This window comes from Geotrypetes seraphini, chromosome 10, assembly GCF_902459505.1.
Source record: "Geotrypetes seraphini chromosome 10, aGeoSer1.1, whole genome shotgun sequence".
Taxonomy (NCBI): Eukaryota; Metazoa; Chordata; class Amphibia; order Gymnophiona; family Dermophiidae; genus Geotrypetes; species Geotrypetes seraphini.
In genome coordinates, this window is record NC_047093.1 from 26,855,488 (window position 1) to 26,878,016 (window position 22,529).

General features: G+C 45.3%; 1 protein-coding gene across 5 annotated transcripts in view; it reads left to right on the forward strand.

The window, feature by feature from the left end:
- The window catches only part of HEATR9 (HEAT repeat containing 9), a 54,977-nt gene extending 33,769 nt beyond the window's left edge, over positions 1–21,208 (forward strand). For 3 of the 5 annotated variants that reach the window (XM_033960051.1, XM_033960052.1, XM_033960054.1), the window contains 8 exons: positions 290–478; positions 5,576–5,668; positions 12,234–12,353; positions 15,942–16,015; positions 17,562–17,613; positions 18,164–18,250; positions 18,369–18,460; positions 21,050–21,208. In XM_033960051.1, coding sequence (XP_033815942.1) covers positions 290–478; positions 5,576–5,668; positions 12,234–12,353; positions 15,942–16,015; positions 17,562–17,613; positions 18,164–18,250; positions 18,369–18,460; positions 21,050–21,107 — 765 coding nt within the window. In that variant the 3' untranslated portion in view covers positions 21,108–21,208. Of the gene's footprint in view, positions 1–289; positions 479–5,575; positions 5,669–12,233; positions 12,354–15,941; positions 16,016–17,561; positions 17,614–18,163; positions 18,251–18,368; positions 18,461–21,049 lie in introns of those variants that run through there. The other 2 variants (XM_033960053.1, XR_004540769.1) reach the window with 2 other exon arrangements.
- The last annotated feature ends 1,321 nt before the right edge of the window (positions 21,209–22,529 follow it).

The following is a 22,529-nucleotide window of genomic DNA, read 5'->3' on the forward strand; positions in this document are numbered from 1 at the left end:
AGAGACAGCACTGAAGCCAATGCGGGCAGCAAGTTCGTGCCTGCTCATGCCAAAGTTAAACAGGTACGAAGGAAGGGGCACATGCGCGGTAGGGGAAGGCGTGGGAAGGGGGCGGAGAGGAGAAGGGCTTCTGGCACCCAGAGGAAGACTGCGCCCAGGGCGGACCACCCCCCTCACCATGCCACTCCATCTGTATGATTCCTGCCAGAGAAGGTTTACAAAGATACACTTACACCTGTGCTTTCTGCTATATTCCAGCTTTTCCACTTTAATACATTCTTGCTCCTAGGGTGTTTCCTTGGAGGATGAGCCTAGCCTGACCAACACCCTGATTCAACTGGTGACCACCAGAGAACACCTTGATGACGTTTCCCTGGAGGCAGCCATCTGTCTTGCTCACCTGGCAACCAGCAATGAGGTTGCTCTCTCCATTCTCCTGAGCTATCTAAAAGACACAGATATGAAGAAGAGAATGCAGGTGAATTTCCAGCTCGACCCGGGTGAAGCCCAAATTCGTTCATGCAGTACGGCATACGGCCACGTGCCAGCAGGGTGAGATGCATGCAAGTAGGCAGGGTGACATCGCTGCCATAGACATCTACATGGTTGCCTGCTTCTCCCAGTGGTCTCCACAGACATTGGGGTGGCCAGCTGAGGCCTTATGTTAGGATTCTTGGATCCAGTTTATGCGGGGCTTTTTCCTTTTGAGGGATGTGGCATGGTATGATGGGCCCCTCTACACACTGCAAACAACCCAGGCATTGACAGTTCCACAGCAGGCTATGAGTAGAGGAGGTTGCCAGTGCTGCCTCCAGCCATCTCAAAGCATAGAGGGTTAAGTGACTCACCCAAGACCACAAGTTGCTGCAGTGGGATTTGAACTTGGGCCTTCCGATTCCCAGCTCACTGCTTTATTTATTCAGTTTTCCATACCATTCTCCCCAGGGAGTTCAGAAGAGTTTACATGAATTTATTCAGGTACTTAAGCATTTTTCCCTGTCTGTCCTGGTGGGCTCACAATCCATCTAATGTACCTGGGTCAATGAAGGGATTAAGTGACTTGCCCAGGGTCACAAGGAGCAGCATGGGTTTGAATCCACAACCTCAGGGTGCTAAGGTTAGAAACATAGAACATGATGGTAGAAAAGGGCCACGGCCCATCCAGTCTGCCCACACTAATGGCCCACCCCTTAACTACCTCCATGAAGAGATCCCACATGCTAATCCCATCTTTTCTTAAAATCTGGCATGCTGCTGGCCTCAATTACCTGTAGTGGAAGATTATTCCAGCGATCAACCACCCTTTCGGTGAAGAAATATTTTCTGGTGTCACCATGAAATTTTCCTCTCCTGATTTTCAATGGATGCCCTCTTGTTGCCGTGGGTCCTTTAAGGAAAAAGAGATCCTCTTCCACCTTGATCATGTCTCCCCTCTCTCTGCGGTCCTTGAGTGAGTACAGCTGCAACTTACCCAGTCGTTCCTCATACGGGAGATCCTTGAGAACTGAGACCATCTTGGTGGCCATTCGCTGAACCAACTCAACTCTCCGCACATCTTTTTGATAATGCGGCCTCCAGAATTGTACACAGTATTCCAAATGGGGTCTCACCATGGATCTGTACAACGGCATTATGACCTCGGGCTTACAGCTGACGAAACGTCTACGGATACAGCCCATGATTTGTCTAGCCCTGGATGAAGCTTTCTCCACTTGATTGGCAGTCTTCATGTCTTCACTAATGATCACCCCCAAGTCACGTTCTGCTACAGTCCTTGCTAGGATCTCACCATTTAGGGTGTAAGTCCTGCATGGATTTTTGCCGCCAAGGTGCATGACCTTGCATTTTTTGGCATTGAAACTTAGTTGCCAAGTCTTTGACCAATGCTCCAGCAGGAGTAGGTCCTGGGTCTTACTGTCGGGCATTGAGCTTTTGTCGGGCACTGTGCTTTCATCTGTTGTGCGGTTGCCTACTATGTTGCATAGTTTGGCGTCATCGGCGAATAATGTAATTTTACCTCGAAGCCCCTCAGCCAAATGAAGATGTTAAATTGGATCGGGCCCAAGACCGAGCCCTGCGGCACTCCGCTGATCACCTCCGTCGTATCGGAGAAGGTACCGTTTACCACTACCCTCTGAAGTCTACCTCTAAGCCAGTCCCTAACCCATGCGGTTAATGTTTCACCCAGTCCCATCGAACCCATCTTGCTCAATAACCTGCGGTGTGGGATGCTATCAAATGCTTTGCTGAAGTCCAAGTACACGACGTCCAGGGACCCCTATATCCAGCTTTCTTGTTACCCAGTCAAAGAAGCTAATCAGATTTGATTGGCAGGACCTTTCCTTCGTAAAACCATGTTGATGGGGATCTCATAGATTCTCCTCATTCAGGATCGTATCCAATTGGCGTTTGATTAGTATTTCCATAAGTTTACTCACTATCGATGTGAGACTCACTGGTCTATAATTCTCAGCCTCCGTCCCGCATCCCTTTTTGTGGAGTGGAATGACGTTAGCCATTTTCCAATCCAACAGGACTCTTCCTGTACTTAGGGAAAGATTGAAGAGCGCGGATAACGGTTCCACCAGGACGTCACTCAACTCCCTGAGCACCCTGGGGTGTAATTTGTCCAGTCCCATAGCTTTGTTCTCCTTCAGTCTTGATAGCTCCTCATAGACACTGGTAGGCGTAAACTCGAAATTTTCGAAATGGGTTTTCCCTCGTCGGCAGCTGAAGGCCGGATCCCGGCGCCTCGCAAGTGAAGACCGAGCAGAAGTATTCATTTAAAAGTTTGGCTTTGTTGGAGTCCGATTCTACATAGTTCCCGTCGGATTTCCTAAGGCGTACTATCCCATCTGTGTTTCTTTTTCTGTCACTAATATACCGGAAGAAGGATTTATCGCCCTTCTTGATGTTCTTCGCAAGGTTCTCCTCCATTTGGAGTTTGGCCTCCCTGACTGCCGTTTTGACTGCTTTAACCACTGCACCACACACTAACCATTAGAAATGACAAGTGACACTACCAAATCAAAATTCATTATCTTTATTGGGAGCTTCTACACCACCACTAATAACTGGGGAGTCAATTCCAAGTGGTTTACAAAGACCTAATCTAATCTAATGCTTAGTTTTGTACACCGAGACTTCAATCCAGGAAAGCTCGACTCGGTTTACAACGATTATGTTAGGCTAGTAAAGGCATATAGAAAGTTATCAGAAAGATTAGTTTCCAAAATGTTTAGTAAACAGAATAGTTTTCAAAGACTTATGAAAAAAAGAAAGGGAGCCAGAACTTCTTAAACGAAGTGGAAGGTCGTTCCAGAGTTGGGTAAACTTGAAAGACAGAGATTGACCAAGAGTCTTGATTCATTTAATACCTTTACTAGGTGGATAGGACAGCTTGAATTGTTGGTCACCCCTTGCAAAAGAGAATCTATAAGAGTTCCAGGATAAAGGGACTAGGGGAGTAAAAATACCATAGAGGATTTTAAGAGGGACACAAGCACATTTGAACTGGACTCTAAAATATACAGGGAGCCAGTGAAGATTATAAATAGAGAATGACATGATGACAAAATTCATCACCGTTCCCGTCCCAGCGGATAACCGCGGGAAATAATCCCATGTCATTTTCTAGTGTCTATTTCATCCTCTGTCCTTCTACACCAGCATTCTTCAACGCAAAGCTTGTGGGTCAGTGGTTGTGGCCATTCATACTCTGATTCTTATGTGAGCCAAGGATAATGAAGCCATTGTGACATCACTGATGTGATTGGCTCTTAGGCACTGGTGGAATGAGGCATTATGACATCACAATATCTGCTCTGGATACCAGAGACTGTCATTCTGTAGTGTCTGTTTCAACCTCAGTCCTTCTACACCAGCATTCTTCAAAGCAAAGCTTGCGGGTCAGTGGTTGTGGCCATTCATACTCTGATTCTTATGTGAGCCAAGGATAATGAAGCCATTGTGACATCACTGATGTGATTGGCTCTTAGGCACTGGTGGAATGAGGCATTATGACATCACAATATCTGCTCTGGATACCAGAGACTGTCATTCTGTAGTGTCTGTTTCAACCTCAGTCCTTCTACACCAGCATTCTTCAAAGCAAAGCTTGCAGGTCAGTGGTTGTGGCCATTCATACTCTCATTCTTATGTGAGCCAAGGATAATGAAGCCATTGTGAAATCACTGATGTGATTGGCTCTTAGGCACTGGTGGAATGAGGCATTATGACATCCCAATATCTGCTCTGGATACCAGAGACTGTCATTCTGTAGTGTCTGTTTCAACCTCAGTCCTTCTACACCAGTATTCTTCAAAGCAAAGCTTGAGGGTCAGTGGTTGTGGCCATTCATACTCTGATTCTTCCCTCTCTCCTTAAAGAATGACTTGACAATGGTTTTCCGCGGTTATCCGCGGGGACGGGAACGGTGATGAATTTTGTCACCATATCATTCTCTAATTATAAAGCAGTGGGGTCACATGATCAAACTTGCACTTCCCAAAAAATCAATCTAGCAGCTGTGTTCTGGACCAATTGTAGTCTAGTGAGACAGGTTTTAGTAATAGTAAGATAAAGAGCATTACAATAGTCGAGGTGAGAAAGAATAATCGACTGAACCAAAATAGAGAAGTGATGTTGATGAAAAAGTCTTACCTTTCTCAACAAACGTAAGTTGAAAAAATATTTCTTAATCACAGAGTTGATTTGATTCTTAAAAGACAACAGTAATGGATTTCAAAATACAGATTCAGTTGGATTCCCCTGTAATGTCTGCCTTTTTGCTGCTTGGCTAGGGTACCATGATTGCATTTCTGTTATTACACTATCATATATGTGTTCTATGTTTACACAAGATTACTATTAACCATTCTAACTAAGTATGCCACATTTACATCCTCTTAAAAAGGTTAACTGTTCCAACTTACTAAACTTTAATTACTTGCATCCTAATTGCTATTTCTTCACACAACGTGTAATTAAACTGGAGAAAACATTTCATCGCATAATGTGTAATTAAACTCTGGAATTTGTTGCTGGAGAATGTGGTAAAACTCAGTTTAACTTAGCAGGGTTTAAAAATGGTTTGGATAATTTCCTAAAAGAGAAGACCATAGGCCATTATTGAGATGTCTTGGGAAAATCCACTGCTTATTCCTAGGATAAGCAGCATAAAATCTGTTTTACCACTTGGGATCTAGCTAGGTACTTGGGACCTGGGTTGACCACTGTTGGAAACAGGATACAGGGCTAGATGGACCTTCATTCTGTCCCAGTATGCCAATTCTTATGTTCTTATGCTATAACAATGTGTTGAAAGTAATTGCCAAAAATATGTAGTTGACCATATACTGTGCCCATCCCAATGATCTCAATCAACTTGCATGTGCCTACAGGATGGTATTCTGTAAATTCCTACGCTAGCGAGAACAAGTAATCCTTTGGGTGCTTTTAAGTCCATCACAGGAACCAATGATCAAAAAAAGTGCTAATAGACAAATAGAGGTACAGTGGTCAGAGCAGGTTGCCTCTCTCTTAGGTGCTGACTCCTTGTGTCGCTATTCTGCAGGCTCTCAGTACCTTGGTATTATGCATGAGAATCCACGATGTTGTTACCATCCAGGCAGCCATAGACCAGCTCTCCCACTCCAAAATGTACAAGGTAAAGACATATGATGGCCCTTGATCAGTATATTTATTTATTTTATTTATTCATTCAATTTTCTATACCATTCTCCTAGGGGAGTTCAGAACGGTTTACATGAATTTATTCAGGTACTCAAGCATTTTTCCCTGTCTGTCCCAGTGAGCTCACAATGTATCTGAGGCAATGGGGGAGGGGGAGCTTAAGTGACTTGCCCAGGGTCACAAGGCGTAGCATAGGTTTGAACCCACAACCTCAGGGTGCTGAGGCTGTAGCTTTAACCACTGCGCCACTCTAGAAATCAAAATGTAGCAAAAGTGATTCAAGTAAAGGACAATCCAGCCATTGTGACATCACTGATGAGGTTGGCTCTTAGGCATTGGTGGAATGAGGCATTATGACATCACAATACCTGCTCTGGTTATCAGAGGCTGTAACTTTTCACACTACTGTACTTATTTATTCAATTTTCTATACTGTTCTCCTAGGGGAGCTCAGAACAGTTTACATAATTTATTCAGTTACTCAAGCATTTTTCCTATCTGTCCTGGTGGGCTCATGATCTATCTAATGTACCTGGGGCAATGGGGGGATTAAGTGACTTGCCCAGGGTCGCAAGGAGGAGTGTGGGTTTTAAACCCACAAACTCAGGGTGCTGAGGCTGTAGGTTTAACCAGTGCGCCTACTCTCCCAAGGATCATGAGATGGTGCAGCTGCACCAGGTGTAAATACAGGGTATTTGTTATCTAAATATTCCATATACAGTACTTAAGAGAAGGTGTATAACACCAGTAATTAAACTATACTTAGGAAGAGACCTCAGTAACGGAGCCCACACACAGTCGTTTTTCATAGACCGAAAATTCAACGTGGTTATATGCTCCTTTGCTCCAATCATCGGTCTCCTTCCCACGTGTATTCTATCCTATATTCTAAATATCTTATAAATGTTTTAAAGAGAATATAGTTTGGTCTCTAATGAGTGAGTGTAGACACCTGACCTAGTATATTAGATGAATTATGATCATTTTTAAAGTAAAAATTATTAAGATGTTTCACTAATTAGAAAAAATAAGAAATGAAAAATAAATATTAAAAATAAATAGCTATATTCTCTTTAAAACATTTATAAGATATTTAGAATATAGGATAGAATACACGTGGGAAGGAGACCGATGATTGGAGCAAAGGAGCATATAACCACGTTGAATTTTCGGTCTATGAAAAACGACTGTGCGTGGGCTCCGTTACTGAGGTCTCTTCCTAAGTATAGTTTAATTACTGGTGTTATACACCTTCTCTTAAGTATATGGGAATATTTAGATAACAAATATTAGTGATTTTTTTCCCATTGGGGGACTCTACTATAGTGTAAATACAGGGTACCCACAAAAACACTCCTTGATTTTAAATGGTTACAAAACCAAAATTTATTGGAATATTCTTTCACCTTTGAGGCTACAGTTTCATCAACTCATTAAGTCTCATATTACATACACTCGATGTGCATCGCACCTGTTACTTGGCAAACATCGATGCGATAATCAAGCTCTGACCAGACTCTCTGAAGCATGGTTGCTCTGAGGCGTGATTGCATTTATTGCTTCAGTGATGCGTTCCTGCAGATCATTCATAGTTGCGAGTAGTGAAGGTACGTACCCCGAAAGGAAAAAGTCACACACAGTCATGTCCGGTGATCTCAGGGGACAATTGAGGAACACCTGGTCATTTTGTCGCATTGCATTGTCTGAAGGTTGTAACTTTTGCACCAATTGCAGCTTATAAGGGTGAAAGTGCAAGCGATTGGGTAAGATCTTGTTAACCGGGCTTTTTGGAACTTGTATTTGCCGTCATCTTATTTATAGATGATTTTGTAACCATTTAAAATCAAGGAGTGTTTTTGAGGGATACAGGGATACAAAATTTGCTTCCAGCCCATTATCTCTTCTCACTGGAGGTGGGAAACGGGAAGAAGAATGGGGGAGGGGGGTGGGTGCCAGTGATTGAGTCACATGGCACAATCATAGTTCAGTATGGTCCTGCCCTTAGGAAGGTGTCCATGTTAAGAAAGATTGCTCTAGCACAGTGGTTCTCAACCTGGTCCTCAGGATATACTTAGCCAGTCGGGTTTTCAGGATGTTCACAATGAATTTGCATGAGATCGTCTAGTGTATGCAAATGTATCTTACACATATTCATTGTGGATGTCCTGAGGACCTGACTGGCATTGTTGCCTCTAAGCTGAGTAGGAATTCTCCAGTCGCATTGCTGCCACTGGGGGGAGGGGGGGGTGCTTCAATCTTGTGTTTTCAATTGAGAGGGACAGGCAGGTTCCATGGCTTCCTGCAGAGCATTCTTGTCCCTCACTATTGATCATGCGATGTGAAACAGCGCCCCCCGCTGGCAGGACTGTAGGTGGAGGACTCCCGCTCATCTTAGAGGGAACAGTGCGGACTGGTGGATGCATCTCAAGGACTGGGTTGAGAACCCCCTGATGTAGCAGAAAGACTCCGTTTCCTCTGTCAAAAAGTCGGACGCAAATCAAAACAAATGGAAGCAGTGAGGTTGCTGTGATTTATGTCAGGATGCCTAGGGTGAAAGGCCCAGTTCTACTTACCCTGAAGGAAGATGGCTTTGGTTTTCTGAAATTATGTTCACATCACATTTCTGAACCCCAGAAGTTTCCTCTTATCTTGGTTGGGCAGTTCCTTGCATTCTGCCTAAGGGAGTTCAAGGCAAGCCACATTCTGGTGCAGTAGGCCAGTGTTTCTCAACATCTTCAAGCCAATTAACCCCCAAGTGTAATAAATATCAACCGAGTATCCCCGCCCAAGCTCTGCCCCAGACCCGTCCAGGCTCCGCCCCTGCCCTACTTCCATAATAGCACTAATTGTAATGCAATTTCTTCCATCCATTTTTCATATACAGTCGACTCCGCTTAAGTGCAAACCCTACGGACCGGTTCGCCATGTGCGCTTAAATGGAGTGTGCGCTTAATCAGAGTACCATGTGAAGAGAGTCGAGCACCGTCATTTTTCTCGCGCGATCAGCAGCTCGGGGGCAGGATTCTGTGCTTGCATCGATCACTGCCATCACATATCTTAGGACGAGTGACCTGTAATGACGTTTGAAGTTTGCAATTATCCCTTGGTATTTTTTGCTTTCATATTCAACAGGCAGGCACCTTAAAGCCAACAGCTTCGCTACGTTTGAAAGCGGTGCATAGGTCACGGCTACTTAGGAAGCTGTGGAACCACGGGGTGGAAGGGGACCTACACAGATGGGTCAAACACTGGTTGGCAGGCAGAAGGCAGAGGGTTGGAGTGAAGGGTCACTACTCGGGCTGGAGGAGGGTCACGAGCGGAGTTCCGCAGGGGTCGGTACTCGGACTGCTGCTGTTCAATGTATTTATTAATGACCTGGAAATGGTGACGAAGTGTGAAGTTATAAAATTTGCGGATGACACTAAACTCTATAGCAGGGTTAGAACTGCGGAAGAGTGTGAGGACCTACAAAGGGACCTAAACAAACTGGAGGAGTGGGCGAATAAATGGCAGATGAACTTCAATGTAGGGAAATGCAAGGTCATGCCTATAGGAAAAAGAACCCGATGTTCAGCTACCAAATGGGGGGATTAGTATTAGAGGGAAGTAACCTTGAAAGAGATTTGGGTGTACTGGTGAACACAACAATGAAGTCAACGGCACAATGCGTAGCAGCCTCGAAGAAGGCAAACAGAATGTTGGGTATTATTAAGAAGGGTATTACGACCAGAACGAAAGAAGTCATCCTGCCGTTGTATTGGACAATGGTGTGCCCGCACTTGGAGTACTGTGTCCAGTATTGGTCACCGTACCTTAAGAAGGATATGGCAATACTTGAGAGGGTCCAGAGGAGAGCGACACAAATGATTAAGGGCATGGAAAACCTTTCATACACTGAAAGATTGGAGAGACTGGGGCTCTTCTCCCTGGAAAAGTGGAGACTCAGAGGAGACATGATAGAGACCTACAAGATCATGAAGGGCATAGAGAGAGTAGAGAGGGTCAGATTCTTCAAACTTTCAAAACATAAAAGAACAAGAGGGCATTCAGAAAAGTTGAAAGGGGACAAATTCAAAATGAATGCTAGGAAGTTTTTCTTAACCCAGCGAGTGGTGGACACCTGGAATGCGCTTCCAGAGGGCGTAATAGGACAGAGTACGGTACTGGAGTTCAAGAAAGGATTGGACAATTTCCTGCTGGAAAAAGGGATAGAGGGGTATAGATAGAGGATTACTGCACAGGTCCTGGACTGTTGGACCACCACGTGAGCGGACTGCTGGGCACGATGGACCTCAGGTCTGACCCAGTGGAGGCATTGCTTATGTTCTTATGTCACTATCGCTTTAATTGGGAGACCATACTGTGAGCAACTGCAGGAGGACCTGGAATACACCACTCTCAGTATACTGTAATAACGCCTGAGCAGCGTCTGACATCAGCATGGTGGACACGTTCAGTCAAAGACAATGATTTTTGTCCACGCGACGCCATGTTGCAGTTCCGAAAGTTCGAACACATGGCCAGGCCTAGACTGCTGTTCCGATACACGCAGCTCATCTACGTGATTGCTTTTAACCAGAGTGAACGTTACATGAAAGAATAGAGGTGGGACCTACAACATCAGTGCGCATAAGCAGATTGTGTGCTTATCAGAATTGCAAATATCCGGAGTTTATGTCCATTGACTTTAATGTAAGAAAAATGGGACCATGGTGGTCGGGTGCGGATAACCGAAGTGTGCGCTTAACTGACGTGCACTTAGATGGAGTTGACTGTACACACAATATAATCTTATTAATACATAATGGTAACCACAAAATTTAAAAAACACAAAGCACACTGTAAGCACAGAAAATGGTAATTATCATTTATATTCTTTTTTTTCCCAAAGTGGTCAAGGCAGATGACTTTAAAATATGCAATCAGTAACAACTATAGAAAAACAGACAAATATAGAGCAAAATATAGACAGCAAATATAAATTCACAAAACTGACACATTTTGATCACTAAATTGCAAATAAAATAATTTTTCCTACCTTTGTTATTTGGTGATTTCATGAGTCTCTGGTTGCACTTCCTTCTGACTGTGCATCCAAATTTATTTCTTTCTGCCTCCTGCATGCTTCCTCTCCTCCGGACCTCATTCCCTTCCCCAACCAACATCTTTCTGTCTCTCCACAAGTCCAAATTTTTTCCTCTCTCCTCCACCCCTATTGGCAACATGTCTCTCTCTCTCTTTCAGTCTCTCACTGTCCATTTGTCTTGAGAGATCCAGGCATCTCTCCCACCCCCCTCTCATCCTCTGGATCATGTGCAGCATTTTTCACCACTACCCACCAGCCCCATGCCCATTTCTGCTTCTATCACCCCTCTCCAGCACAATGTCACATCTCTCTCTCTATCACTATGTTCAACATTCCTCCCCATTGCATCCCCTTCATTCTGACCCTCTGTTCCCTCTCCATCATCATATTCAATATTTCTCCCTCTCATCCTTCTATTCCTCATGCATCTCTACCTCACTCCTTTCTCTCTATGCCCAATTTTCCTCTTTCTTCCTTTCCCCATGTGTATCATCTCTTTCCCTCTCACACACTCATACCCAACAATTCTCCCTCTCTATTCCCTCCCTGCTATGTCCCCTTCCTCCCTCCCTTCTGTGCTCCATGTTCATGCCCCCTCCCTTCCTTCTGTGTCCCGAGTTTGTGCCCCTCCCTGCCTTTTAGCCTTTGTCCCAAAATCATGCTCCTCTTATGTCCCAACTCACTCCTTCCTCCCTCTCTTTCTCCCTTTGTTCCAGATCATGTCCCCTCTCTCCCTTACTTGCTTGAGCCGCACTTGCCCCTTCTGCCTTCAGCGATTCACACGCTGCACGTGGCTGACCCATAAGCCTTCCCTCTGATGTCAACTCTGACGTCGGAGAGAAGGTTTCTGCGTCAGCTACGTGCAGCGTGTGAACCACTGCCTGCGCATCCCCGTAACAAGTCCCGTTGAAGGCCGAAGGAGGTAAGTGGGAAACCCTCCCCACACACACTGACCCGGAAGACTTTCCTCTGACCTCATCTCTGACATCGGAGGGAAGCCCTCTGGGTTAGCTTCGGTGGAGGAGGGCAGGCGGGAAGAAGGATCCATGGCAGCGGCTTCAACAGGAGGGTGGAGGGCAGGAAGGAGGGATCCCCGGCAATGGCTTAGGTGGGCGGGCAAGCAATATCCTTGGTGGCAGCCAGTGCTGTGTACCCTCAATAAGTGGCTCACATACCCCTAGGGGTACACGTACTGCATGTTAAGAAATGCTACAGTAGGCACTTCCCTGGCCCTGAAAGGTTTACAATCTTAAGTTTGTAGATGAGGTAAAGGAGGATTAATTGATTTGCTCAAGGTCACAAGCGGTGGCAGTGGAATTTGAACCAGGTTTCCTTGGTTACCAAACCATTTGGCTAGCCACAAGTTTGGTCTGGCTGGGCAGTGCCTTGGATTCCCTTGAAATGTCCTTTCCTCTCACTGCTACACTGTCACTTATTGTCTGTGTTACTCCAGCATCGAATGGATGCCTCCTATCTGCTGACCTCCATTGGCTTGCAGCAAATCAGACAGGAAGGCATGGAGAGGAAGGTGTATGATTTGCTAAGGAAGGCGCTGTTCAATGATCCAGTTATGGTGAGTACTGCAGGATGGTAGGAAAAGAGTCAAGCATTTTTATGTCTTGTTTAGCGAACTGTCCCAGACCTGCATTAAATCTACCAGAAAGCTAAACCTCAGCACACCGAGACACAAGCAGGAATCCTTTTAACTTTTCTAAAATATATTTAATTGGTCAAATATAATAAATGTACTCACATTTAGCTGTTTCTTTGCTCTCAGAGGCTCAGATTTCTTAATTTCAGAACATTACCTTAGTAGATGAGGATGAGAAATTGGAAGCCGGGAATATGGTCCAACAGAATAGGAAGGTTTCAGGGCTGGAGTGCTGAAGTATCCCTGCTTGTGCTTGGATAGCTCAAGAGATGAGGGGATAGGTAGGGCCACATGTGTTGCAGATGGAAGAAGGGCAGTGACTGTCTCTCTAGACAAAGAGTTCCCATAAGGCCAAAGGAAGGGCAGAGTCAGAGGCTAATAGGAGCAGAACTTAGCACCAGGTAGCCCAGGAAGTAAACATGAGGCAGAAGTGAGACAAAGGGTTCAAGTTTAGATGAGAGACAGGGGGGAGGTGGTCTCAGGAGATAGACCACTGGCAGAGAAGCTTGTACAGGTAAGCAGGAGTGACTGCAGCATGTATAAGACTATGTTGCCCCCAATGCCTAGCTCACGTGTCCTGGCAAGAAGTAGCTACAGCAATTAAAGTTTGGTGAAATTACTGAATTATATAAAGCATATCTTGGAGCCCTGTGACAAACCAGAGGAAGGCTGCCGGGGTCATAACAAGCATAAAGACCAGAAAAGAGGAGACAGAATCAAATTTTCATTTAGGGGTTGCCTAAGGTTAAGCTCTGAGATGCCGGGCACTAACTCCCTGATACTGTATAGGTCATCCATATTTGGATGCTGATCCCAGCTCTACATGTAAACTAGTCAATTTGGTACTAGCAATCAATTATTGGTTTTTAACACACATTTTTTGGCTGTAATTAGGAGTTCACTCAATTTCTGCCCTATGCCCTTTTCTACAGCATGCATGCTTAAATTTCATAGCGTGTAATTTCAAACGGCCATGGGAGGGACATAGGCGAGTCAGCAGTGTTCCCAGAGCTTAGGCACAGCATTGTAGAATGTACGCATTTCTGCACCTTTAGTTGGTTGCAAGCATTTGCACCAGCCTTTGACAGGCGTAAGAGCTGGAACCCAAAGATAGGCATGACATGTGTGCTAAGCTAGTGTTCTGTAAATGTTGTATTTAATGGCAGATACATGCAGAACTGCCATTACAGAATTTGTGCTTAGCTTAGAGAATGACACGGGGACCGTGTACCGCAGTAAACCGCGGGTCACCACAGTAAATCCGCAGGAATGGAGACATTTGCAACTGGTTTACCGCAGGAATGGGGACAAGACCTTTCACTGCTCCACAGGAATGGGGACAAGACCTTTTACCGCCCTGTGGAAATGGGGACAAGACCTTTCTCCGCCCCGTGTGAGCGGTGAAAAGTCTTACTCCTGTGGTAAAAAAAATTGCGCCCATGTCAGACTCGGCATCTTCTTTCCAGCTCCTCTTGTGCCTATTTTACCTTCAGGAGCCAGCCATGCCACGATGAAGACAGAAGGAACCTAAAACCAAAGCCTGAGACCAATGTGATTTGAAGAATAAAATTACCAGACAACAACAACAACAAAAATTTTATTTTATATTTTGCGATTAGAATATTTCAGATTTGAAATATGTATCCTGCTAGAGCTGGTATTAGACATAACTGGGGACCGCAAAGCTCAGGCTGTGCTTCTTTAGCTTCCAGCTGGCTTAGGGCTCTCTCTCTGACCAGGGGGAGTTGCCCTAGTTGCACTCCCCTAACACTATTCCTGCCATGTGTGACTGAAGTATTCTGTTAGCTTGATTTTTCTATGTAGCATTCTGTAGTAATTTGGTTAATTCAGTTTTCACAATAGTGAAGGGGATATTTGTGAAAGGGAGAGGAGATGGGTTTTGTTGAACCTTGCTCTGTTTTATTTGTGGTTATAAAATGACAATTGTCAGAGGAGAAGCTTCTGCCCACACACACGCGACTGCAGGGCGGTACAGGCAGGCTTTGCTGGCATCAGTTTATTTTCTAAAGCGCTGCAAAGGTAAGGGGGAGGGAGGGAGATAGATTTGGCCGGAGGGAGGGAGGGAAGGGGCCGTGTGTGTGATCGGTGACCGCGCATCTTCCCTCCCTTAAGTTTCTGTACGCCGCAAAGGTAAGGGGGAGGGAGGGAGATTATCAGGCCGCTGAAGGGCGGTGAGGTGGTGAGAGGGAAGGGTGGATGCTGCGGGGACAGGGCGGTGAAGGGGACGGCAGATTCAGGGACGGCGCAGTGAAGGGGACGGCGGTCCGGTGACGGGGCAGTGACGAGGACAGATTTTATAAGATGTAATATAAGATGTAAAAAAGAAAAACACTTATTAGTTGTTCCGTCGTTAAAAGTTATTGGTACACGACGTCACTCCATTTTTTCAGTTACGGCCCCTCTAGCCTGGAACGCTTTGCCAATTTATTTGAGAGAGGAAAGAATGCTAGATAAATTTAAGAGTAAACTTAAGGGATTCCTTTTCAAAGACGCTTTTAGTGACTAATTGAATTTTTTCTTTTTTACGTCTTATATTAAATTTCTCCCCTTTTCCTAATGTTTTTAACCTTAAATGTTTCTTTTATATTGAATTGTATTTCTCCCCATAATTTTACCCTTCTTTGATCATACATGTTAATCAGTCTTGTTGCCTTTGTCTAGTCATGTGATTTTATGTCAAGTACTTTTATGTTATTTTAACTTGTTTAATATTAAGTTCTTTTAGTTTGTATGTTTACCCTAACTTTGTAACTTATAGATGTACATCGCTTAGAACATGGAATAGGCGATTTATCAAATCTTATAATAAACTTGGAAACTTGGAAACTCTAGCTTAGCTCACATCATCCTGGTGTCTAACTTTAGGTGATCTATAGATCAATGTCTTGCACACTTTTTTAATAGCTCCGGCACACTAATGGAGCAAACGGTTTTCGACATGTGGTCCTGCCCTGTCCTGTACCATCCCCACACAAACCTCGTCTTCCCTGAGCTCGGGGCTGCGTCTAGAGGGCCTCCGAGCATATGCGGCCATCAGCGCATCATCACTTCAACTTCCTTGCATGCTCAGAGGCCCCTCCAGACACAGCCCTGAGCTCAGGGAAGACGAGACGAGGTTCATGTGGGTGTGGAGAGGAGGAGAGGCGACGGAGCCGGCACTGACAGACTCGCGTACACATCATTTATTCTTGAATTGCTGGCGGTACATCTGGAATCTCTTTGCGGCACACTACTGTGCCTTGGCACACAGTTTGCGATACATTGCTATAGAGAATTACCCCCTGGTGCAGTTGATTTATCTTACTCTCCACAGAGAACCTCTGTTACAGGTAAGTAACCTTTGCTTTTTCTACTGTAAATCATTCTAAAATTTTTCCTTTTGTTGTTTTGCCTTTTCCTTTTGCTTGTTTTCTCTTACTGTTTCCTCTTCTGGTCTCCCTTCTTTCACTCTTTCCTTTCCGTTCCGCCTCCTCTATCCCTTCTTCTCAGGCAGTGAGGAAGGCTGTAGCCCTGGCTGCAGAATCATTGCAGATGAAGAAACTTATTTACGACGCTGTCGAAAAGTAAGTTCTGGGTGCAGAAGCAATTTAAAGCAAGTATGTATCACTCTTTCACGTTTCTCCTCCCCTCCACTCCTGTTCCTTCTCCTCCGTTTTGTCTCATTTTCTCCCAAATGCTCATACCATGTGTCTGCTCCTTCTTCATGGATAGAAAAGGAAATCTGCAAGGCTGAACAGTCCTTTCAGTTTTGTATAGGTGTGACCCCTATGGTCATTCTTGTTCTCCTAGGATAAGCAGGATGCATCAGCCACATATAGGTGATGTCATCCAACAGCTCCCATTGGATGGAAATGCTCTCCAATAACTCTGAGAGATTTTTTTAATCCCTCTGAGCATTTGCAGTTGCTAATCTGCTGGGCGAGCCTGGGCAACCTCACTTTCTGCCTCAGGGCCAGATTCTCAAAACTCACCGTGCATTTAACGATGGACGCTAAACCCATCCCAGCCAGTTTGGCGTCTAAGCATTTTACCGGTCAATTCTCAGAACGGCTCACCATGGTCTCTTCCGTGCTTCCTAGCAGCCTCCAATTGCACTATGCAAATGTAGTACAACAAGGGCATTAATATTAAAATGAGCACTCTGGGTGATTCTCTAAACTTTTTGCACACTTTTTATGGGCAAACTTTTTCAGCAGAGTCTGAGCTGTCATAGCCTTACTTTCCTGTCAGTGCCTGAGCGCTGATTGGCTAAGACACTGACAGGAAAGTAAGGCTTGACAGCTCAGACCCCACCACAGAAAACCCCTTCCTGCCCACAAATTTTAAAAAACACCAAAACCTCCAATTTCTCCCTCCCTCACACCGATCCCCCCCCCCCCGGATCGTTTGATGCCCCCTTCCCCAGTACTTAAAAAAAAAAAAATCAGCGGGAGGGATGCCCACTCCCTTCTGCCGCCGGGGTCATCCAACAACCCCCTGCCAGCTCCCCCACCCGCCCATACTTTTAAATGGAAGGACAGCAGGGGGGATGCCCACTCCCTCTTGCTAGCAGACTGCTAGGGTCTCTGGACAGACCAACAACTCCTCGTTCCCCGCATCTTTAAGTTGAAGGATGGCAGAAGGGATGCCCACTCCTTCTGGCCGGCAGACTCGCCTCTTCAAAGTGATGGGCCTTCCCGATGCATCCTGGGATGCACTAGGAGGGACTAAGGCACTGATTGGCTTTGGCACTTAAGGCCTCTCCCCTAGGAGGGGCCTTACAACCTAAGTCAATCAGAGCCTTATGCCCCTTCCCGATGCCTTAAGTGCCTGAGCCAGTCATGGCCTTGGGCCCCTCCTAGTGCATCCCAGGATTCCTGTGAGCATTGGAGCAGTTACTGCCGCTGCCGGCGCTAAAACCCACGCTAGGTGGTAGCAAAGGAGGGGGGTGAGTTAGGAAGAATTTTATTGCTTTGATGTAGTTTATAAAATGATTTCTTTTATGTGTTATTGTTGTTTGTGATATTGTTTTAATTATGTATGTGTGATTGTAACTCACTCAGAATTGTTGAATGGTTGTGAATAATAAATTTTTAAATAAATAAAGATGTCTCTGTGTTTTCATCACAGGCAGCTGGAAGAGCAGAATGAGGTGACTCGTACGCAGGCCGTGATGACTTTAGTAAGTAATACTCATATGGCGTAATAAGGGGGGGGGGAATTTTTGCCCTGGGCACCATGTTGGTGGTGGCACCAGCGCACCTCCTCCTCTCCGCCCCCTCCATGCACGGGCCCCCCCCCTTCTCTTCCCCCATACCTCCAGTTGGCTCACGTATAAGTGGTGGAGGTACATTCCATGGGGCATCGCTGTTGCCCTCTGGGCCTCCTTAGCTTTTATACTTCCTGGATTATGGCCTCCTGGCTCCACCCCTCCTCTGTCACTTCCTTTCTGGGTGGGACTGTAAGTTTTAAGGTGGCTCTGACACTGGGAGGGAGTGCTATCAAGGAAGAGGGGCAGCATCTTATTGATTCCCTCACACACTGACTAAATGTTGACTGGAAGTATACCATTTAGTGGGTCACGGGGTTTCATCTGCACCCATTACAAATCACCTATAGAGAGTATTCATTTTTTCTGAACATCGGTAATTTGTTGTGAAAACCCAATAGTACCCTGCACTTTTTAAATTTGTCTCTGTTATGTTCCCCTATAACTTCACTCTTCCTGTTAGAATATTCTCGGTGTCCGCAGTCAACGTATTCTCCGTCTCCTGTTGGAAATGCTGGATCTGGACAAGAGCAAAGAAGTCCGCATTCAAGTAAATATAATGCTATAACTGCAGAGGTGTCTCTAGATGTCTTAGCTGCTAGTATTCTTCACCTGCTGGGATTGCACGAATGGATGCCTAACTTCTCTTTCATAATGCCTGAACACAGATCATCCGGTTGATTTCCGCACTCAGACTGAAGGACCCACGTATAATAAGGAAACTTAAGTTGAAAGAGCAAGGAGAAGGGTCTCTGGCAAGGTGAGAAACAAGGGTTCCTCGGGAAAGAGGTAGGACCATGGATTTCAGTGAAAAATGATAGATTTGAGGCCTGATGAAGTGCTCTTCAGGACAAAGGGTAGGACCATGGCCTTCAAGGGAGAAGTGATGGGTCCAAGGCCTGCTAGAAGGCTTCTCAAGACAGGGTAATATCATGGGCTACAGGGACGAAATGATGGGTCTGAAGCCTGGTGAAGGGTTTCTCAGGGAAAAATGTAAGAAAATGACCTTCATGGGAGAAGTGATTTCTCTGAGGCCTGTTAAGGGAGTTCCTATTGGTTTAGATAGAACTTTGTCCAGGTAAAGGCTTTGGGATCCTTGGGACCTTCAAACTAAAACTCTCACCAGGGCTCTCAGGTCAGGAAATGAAAGGGAAACCTTTAGTTAACTGGTTACAGAGCATGATATACTCTCACAGGGCCATCTCAAGAGATTGTGGTGCCCTGAGCCAGTTTGCATCGGCGCCACCCTCCCTCCCTCTCCCCCCTCCACTTTGCTCCCACCCTTCCCATAGGTCCAGCATTTCTCTCTCCCTCCTTTGCTCCAGTGTCTCTCCCTTTCTCTCCTCCACCTCCTGGTCCACTCTTTTCCACCTTCTCCACGGTCCTATAACCTATATGTGCCTTTGATCAGGCCCTGGGTCATCCCTGTTCCGTGTCCTGCTTCCTGTGGGCAGAATGCAGCAGAGGGAAGACCCAGGGCCTGGCCAAAGGTAGCCTATCTTCAGACTTCTGCTGCCAGCAATTTTCACACAGTTTGCATGACTGTGGGGTGGGAATGGGGGCTGAGGGGGGGGGGTCAGAGGGAGAGAGGAGAAGGAGTGATGCTGGACCCTTGATTTCAATGTTTAAAATTATACTGGGATATTCAGATGGCCTGGTATAGAGTGGCCACTGAGTGTTATCTGGCATACCACCAATATGTGGCTACGTTTCTGGATGAGCTAGTACAGCTGTTTTGTTGTTTCTGCCTAACTATTAACCGGATCCCGGCACTGAATTATGGTGGTGCCTGGGTAATTTTCAGTTCCACTTTGGCTCTGTTCCAAGATAATACTGGGGCCAAGATTAGCCTTACTAATTGCAGGGCCCTGTTTGGGTCATTTTGAGAGGGGGGCCCCTGGTGATCAAGTATCTTCCTGTCTCTGAATCCCCTATTTTAAAACAGTTTTTTTTCCCTTGGAGGGCTCAGGCAGCAATAGTGATTCACATAGGCCAGGAGTAGGCAATTCCGGTCCTCGAGAGCCGGAGTCAGGTCAGGTTTTCAGGATATCCACCATGAATATGTATCAGATGGATCTGCATGCACTGCCTCCTTGAGATGCAAATCTATCTCATGCATATTTATTGTGGATATCCTGAAAACCTGACCTGGCTCCGGCTCTCGAGGACCGGAATTGCCTACCCCTGAGATAGGCCATCTGCCACCAGCGCTGAACCCATTCTCTGCTGTGTCCCACCCCCCTTTTGATGTAACTTCCTGCTTCTACAAGGGTTGGATGCAGCAGAGAGCAGACTCAGGGTTTGCAGCAGACGGCCTATGTGAATCACCACTGCTGCCCTGAGCTCTCTACAGAGAAACAATATTGTAAGCTAGGAAAGGAGTTCACGCATAGGGGGGGGGGGAGGATACCAGCATGGGGCCAGTAAGAGTACAGGACCCTGTGCAGTTGCCCTTGTCGCCCTTTCTTAAGGCCAACCCTGGCTGAGGTAGTTAGTGATCATTTCTAGTAGCAATATCCAGACAATGGAAAATACAGGTTCAGCTCTAGTGGGCAGCACTTATCTGGATAGGGGATGCTGAATATTGAGGCCTATCCCCCACCACTCATATTCATTTGGCAGTGGTCAGCATATTTTGATACACTGACCACCACCGGCTAAATTATCCAGTGTTATTTAGTGCCAGGCCATGTCTGGGCATCGGCACTGAATATCTTTTGATAATTTTGGGCAGCCTATGCGGCCCAGTTGATATTCATCCAGGACCATATAAGAGTTATGTGGCTTCGGGTGAATATCAGGCTAGCCGCATACGTTTTTGGAACATAAAAAATAAAAAAACCTGACCCACTCTTGCACTCCCACCCCTCCAAGATCCCCCTGAAAATCCCCCCACCCAGGCTGCAACCACCCCCTCCAGAAGGCCTCCCCAAATTTTCCAAACTCAATGTGTAGTAAAGGAGGGCCGAGGCAGCTGTCCGCCCTGAGCGCCATCTTACTTGGGGCACCAGCACCCCCTTTCCTCTCCTCCCCCTGCCATGTGCGTGCCCCTTCCCTGCCCGTGTACCTTTTTAACTCGGGGTGAGCAGCCACCAACTGCGTCGGCTTCGGCACTCTGACGTCACTTCCGGGAACTATGCCTAAGAAGTCACGTCATAGAGAGCGCCGATGTAATTTGTGATGGAATTTGCTGCTGAGGTATTGAATAGTGTTTAAAAAAATAAAAGGGCAGAAACTTTTTGACGATCCCTCGTATTAGTCCTCCTGAATATTAGTCCCTGTGTCCTTGTTTCCATGCATTTCACACCTTCAGAATTCTAACCCTCTCGTTTGGCCTTTCATTGAGCAGAGAAGCTGCAAAAGCCTTAAAGAGTCTTCAGCGGATCGACAGAGCCAAGAGCCTCTAAGAAAATGGCTCTGAGGAGATTTGCAGCCCAGAAACTGTGATGTGACTTCTGTCTGTTCTCTGTGTCATTACATATGATTAAACAGAATAAATAAACCTAATAAGAGAGCCAGCTGTCTTGCTGCCTGCGTTTTTCGTGTGTCGTGTACAGCTTCCGTTGGTTGGTCTGGAGGCGGTTCCATGTTTAACCTTTTATAATTCTTGTAACTCACTAACTAACCCACCTTTTTATGAAGCCATGTTAGGCTTTTTTATCACTGGCTGTGGCAGAATTAGTTCCGACGCTTATAGGCATTCTATGAGTGTCGGAGCTGATACTGCCACAGCCGGCAATAAAAAAAAAAAAAAGCCTCACGCGGCTTCGTAAAAGTGGAGGGATAAATATTATAACTGGGTAACAACAAACCAAGTGCAACCAACCACCTCATTCTGTAACGGTTTTCCTGAATTTAAGAACCATTTACGCAATTAAAGATATAGGATACCACCATCCACGAGGATAAGAGTATACTTATGCATGCAAATAGTGTGTAAATGCTATGTTATACGTAATTGCACAATGAAATAGCATGCCATGCAATTCTTAGATCATGGGTTCTGAACCCAGTCCTCGGGACATACCCAGCCAGTCGGGTTTTCAGAATTTCCACCATAAATATTCATGAGATAAGAGGCAGTGCTTGCAAATCTGTCTTATGAATATTACATTACATTACATTACATTAGTGATTTTTATTCCGCTTGTACCTTGCGGTTCAAAGCGGATTACATAAGAAGAGAACTGGACATTTCCAGGATGGTACATGACAATAGAGAATACAGTTTGAGGATAGAGACTTAATAACAGAATGATAGTAAAGACTTAATAACATCGGAAGATGTTTTGGACGGCAGTGTTTTATTTTTTACTTTTTTTTTTTTTTTTAAGAATTGTATTTATGTCAATTGCTGTCAACTGCTTCCCTCCGTACATGTATTCATGTATTAGTAGTGAATGTTATGTTTGTTGGTTTTTAAAATTTTATTCAATTTTTGAACTTATGTAAATCGCATTGGATTTGGACTATGCGAAATAATCAAAGAAATGAAATAAAAAAAAACTTGTGGATATCCCGAAGACTCAGCTGGCTGAGTGCGACCTGAGGTCTGAGATGTTCACAAGGGAGGGCTAACATTTACATTTGTAGCTTACTGTAAGTTACACATGTAAATATCACACTTAGGCTCTAACGTTTATACCAGCCATAGAACGGACATAAATGTTCCTTCCAATTCCAACCATATGTTAGTATTCTATAATGACACCTAAATGCGTTTAGTGTCCTAATTTGGGTTATCGGATGTCCGGGAAAACCTGGACATGTCTCGGATGGACTTTCAAAAACCTGGCGGTTTGTCTGGGTTTTGGAAAGCCCCGAGCTTC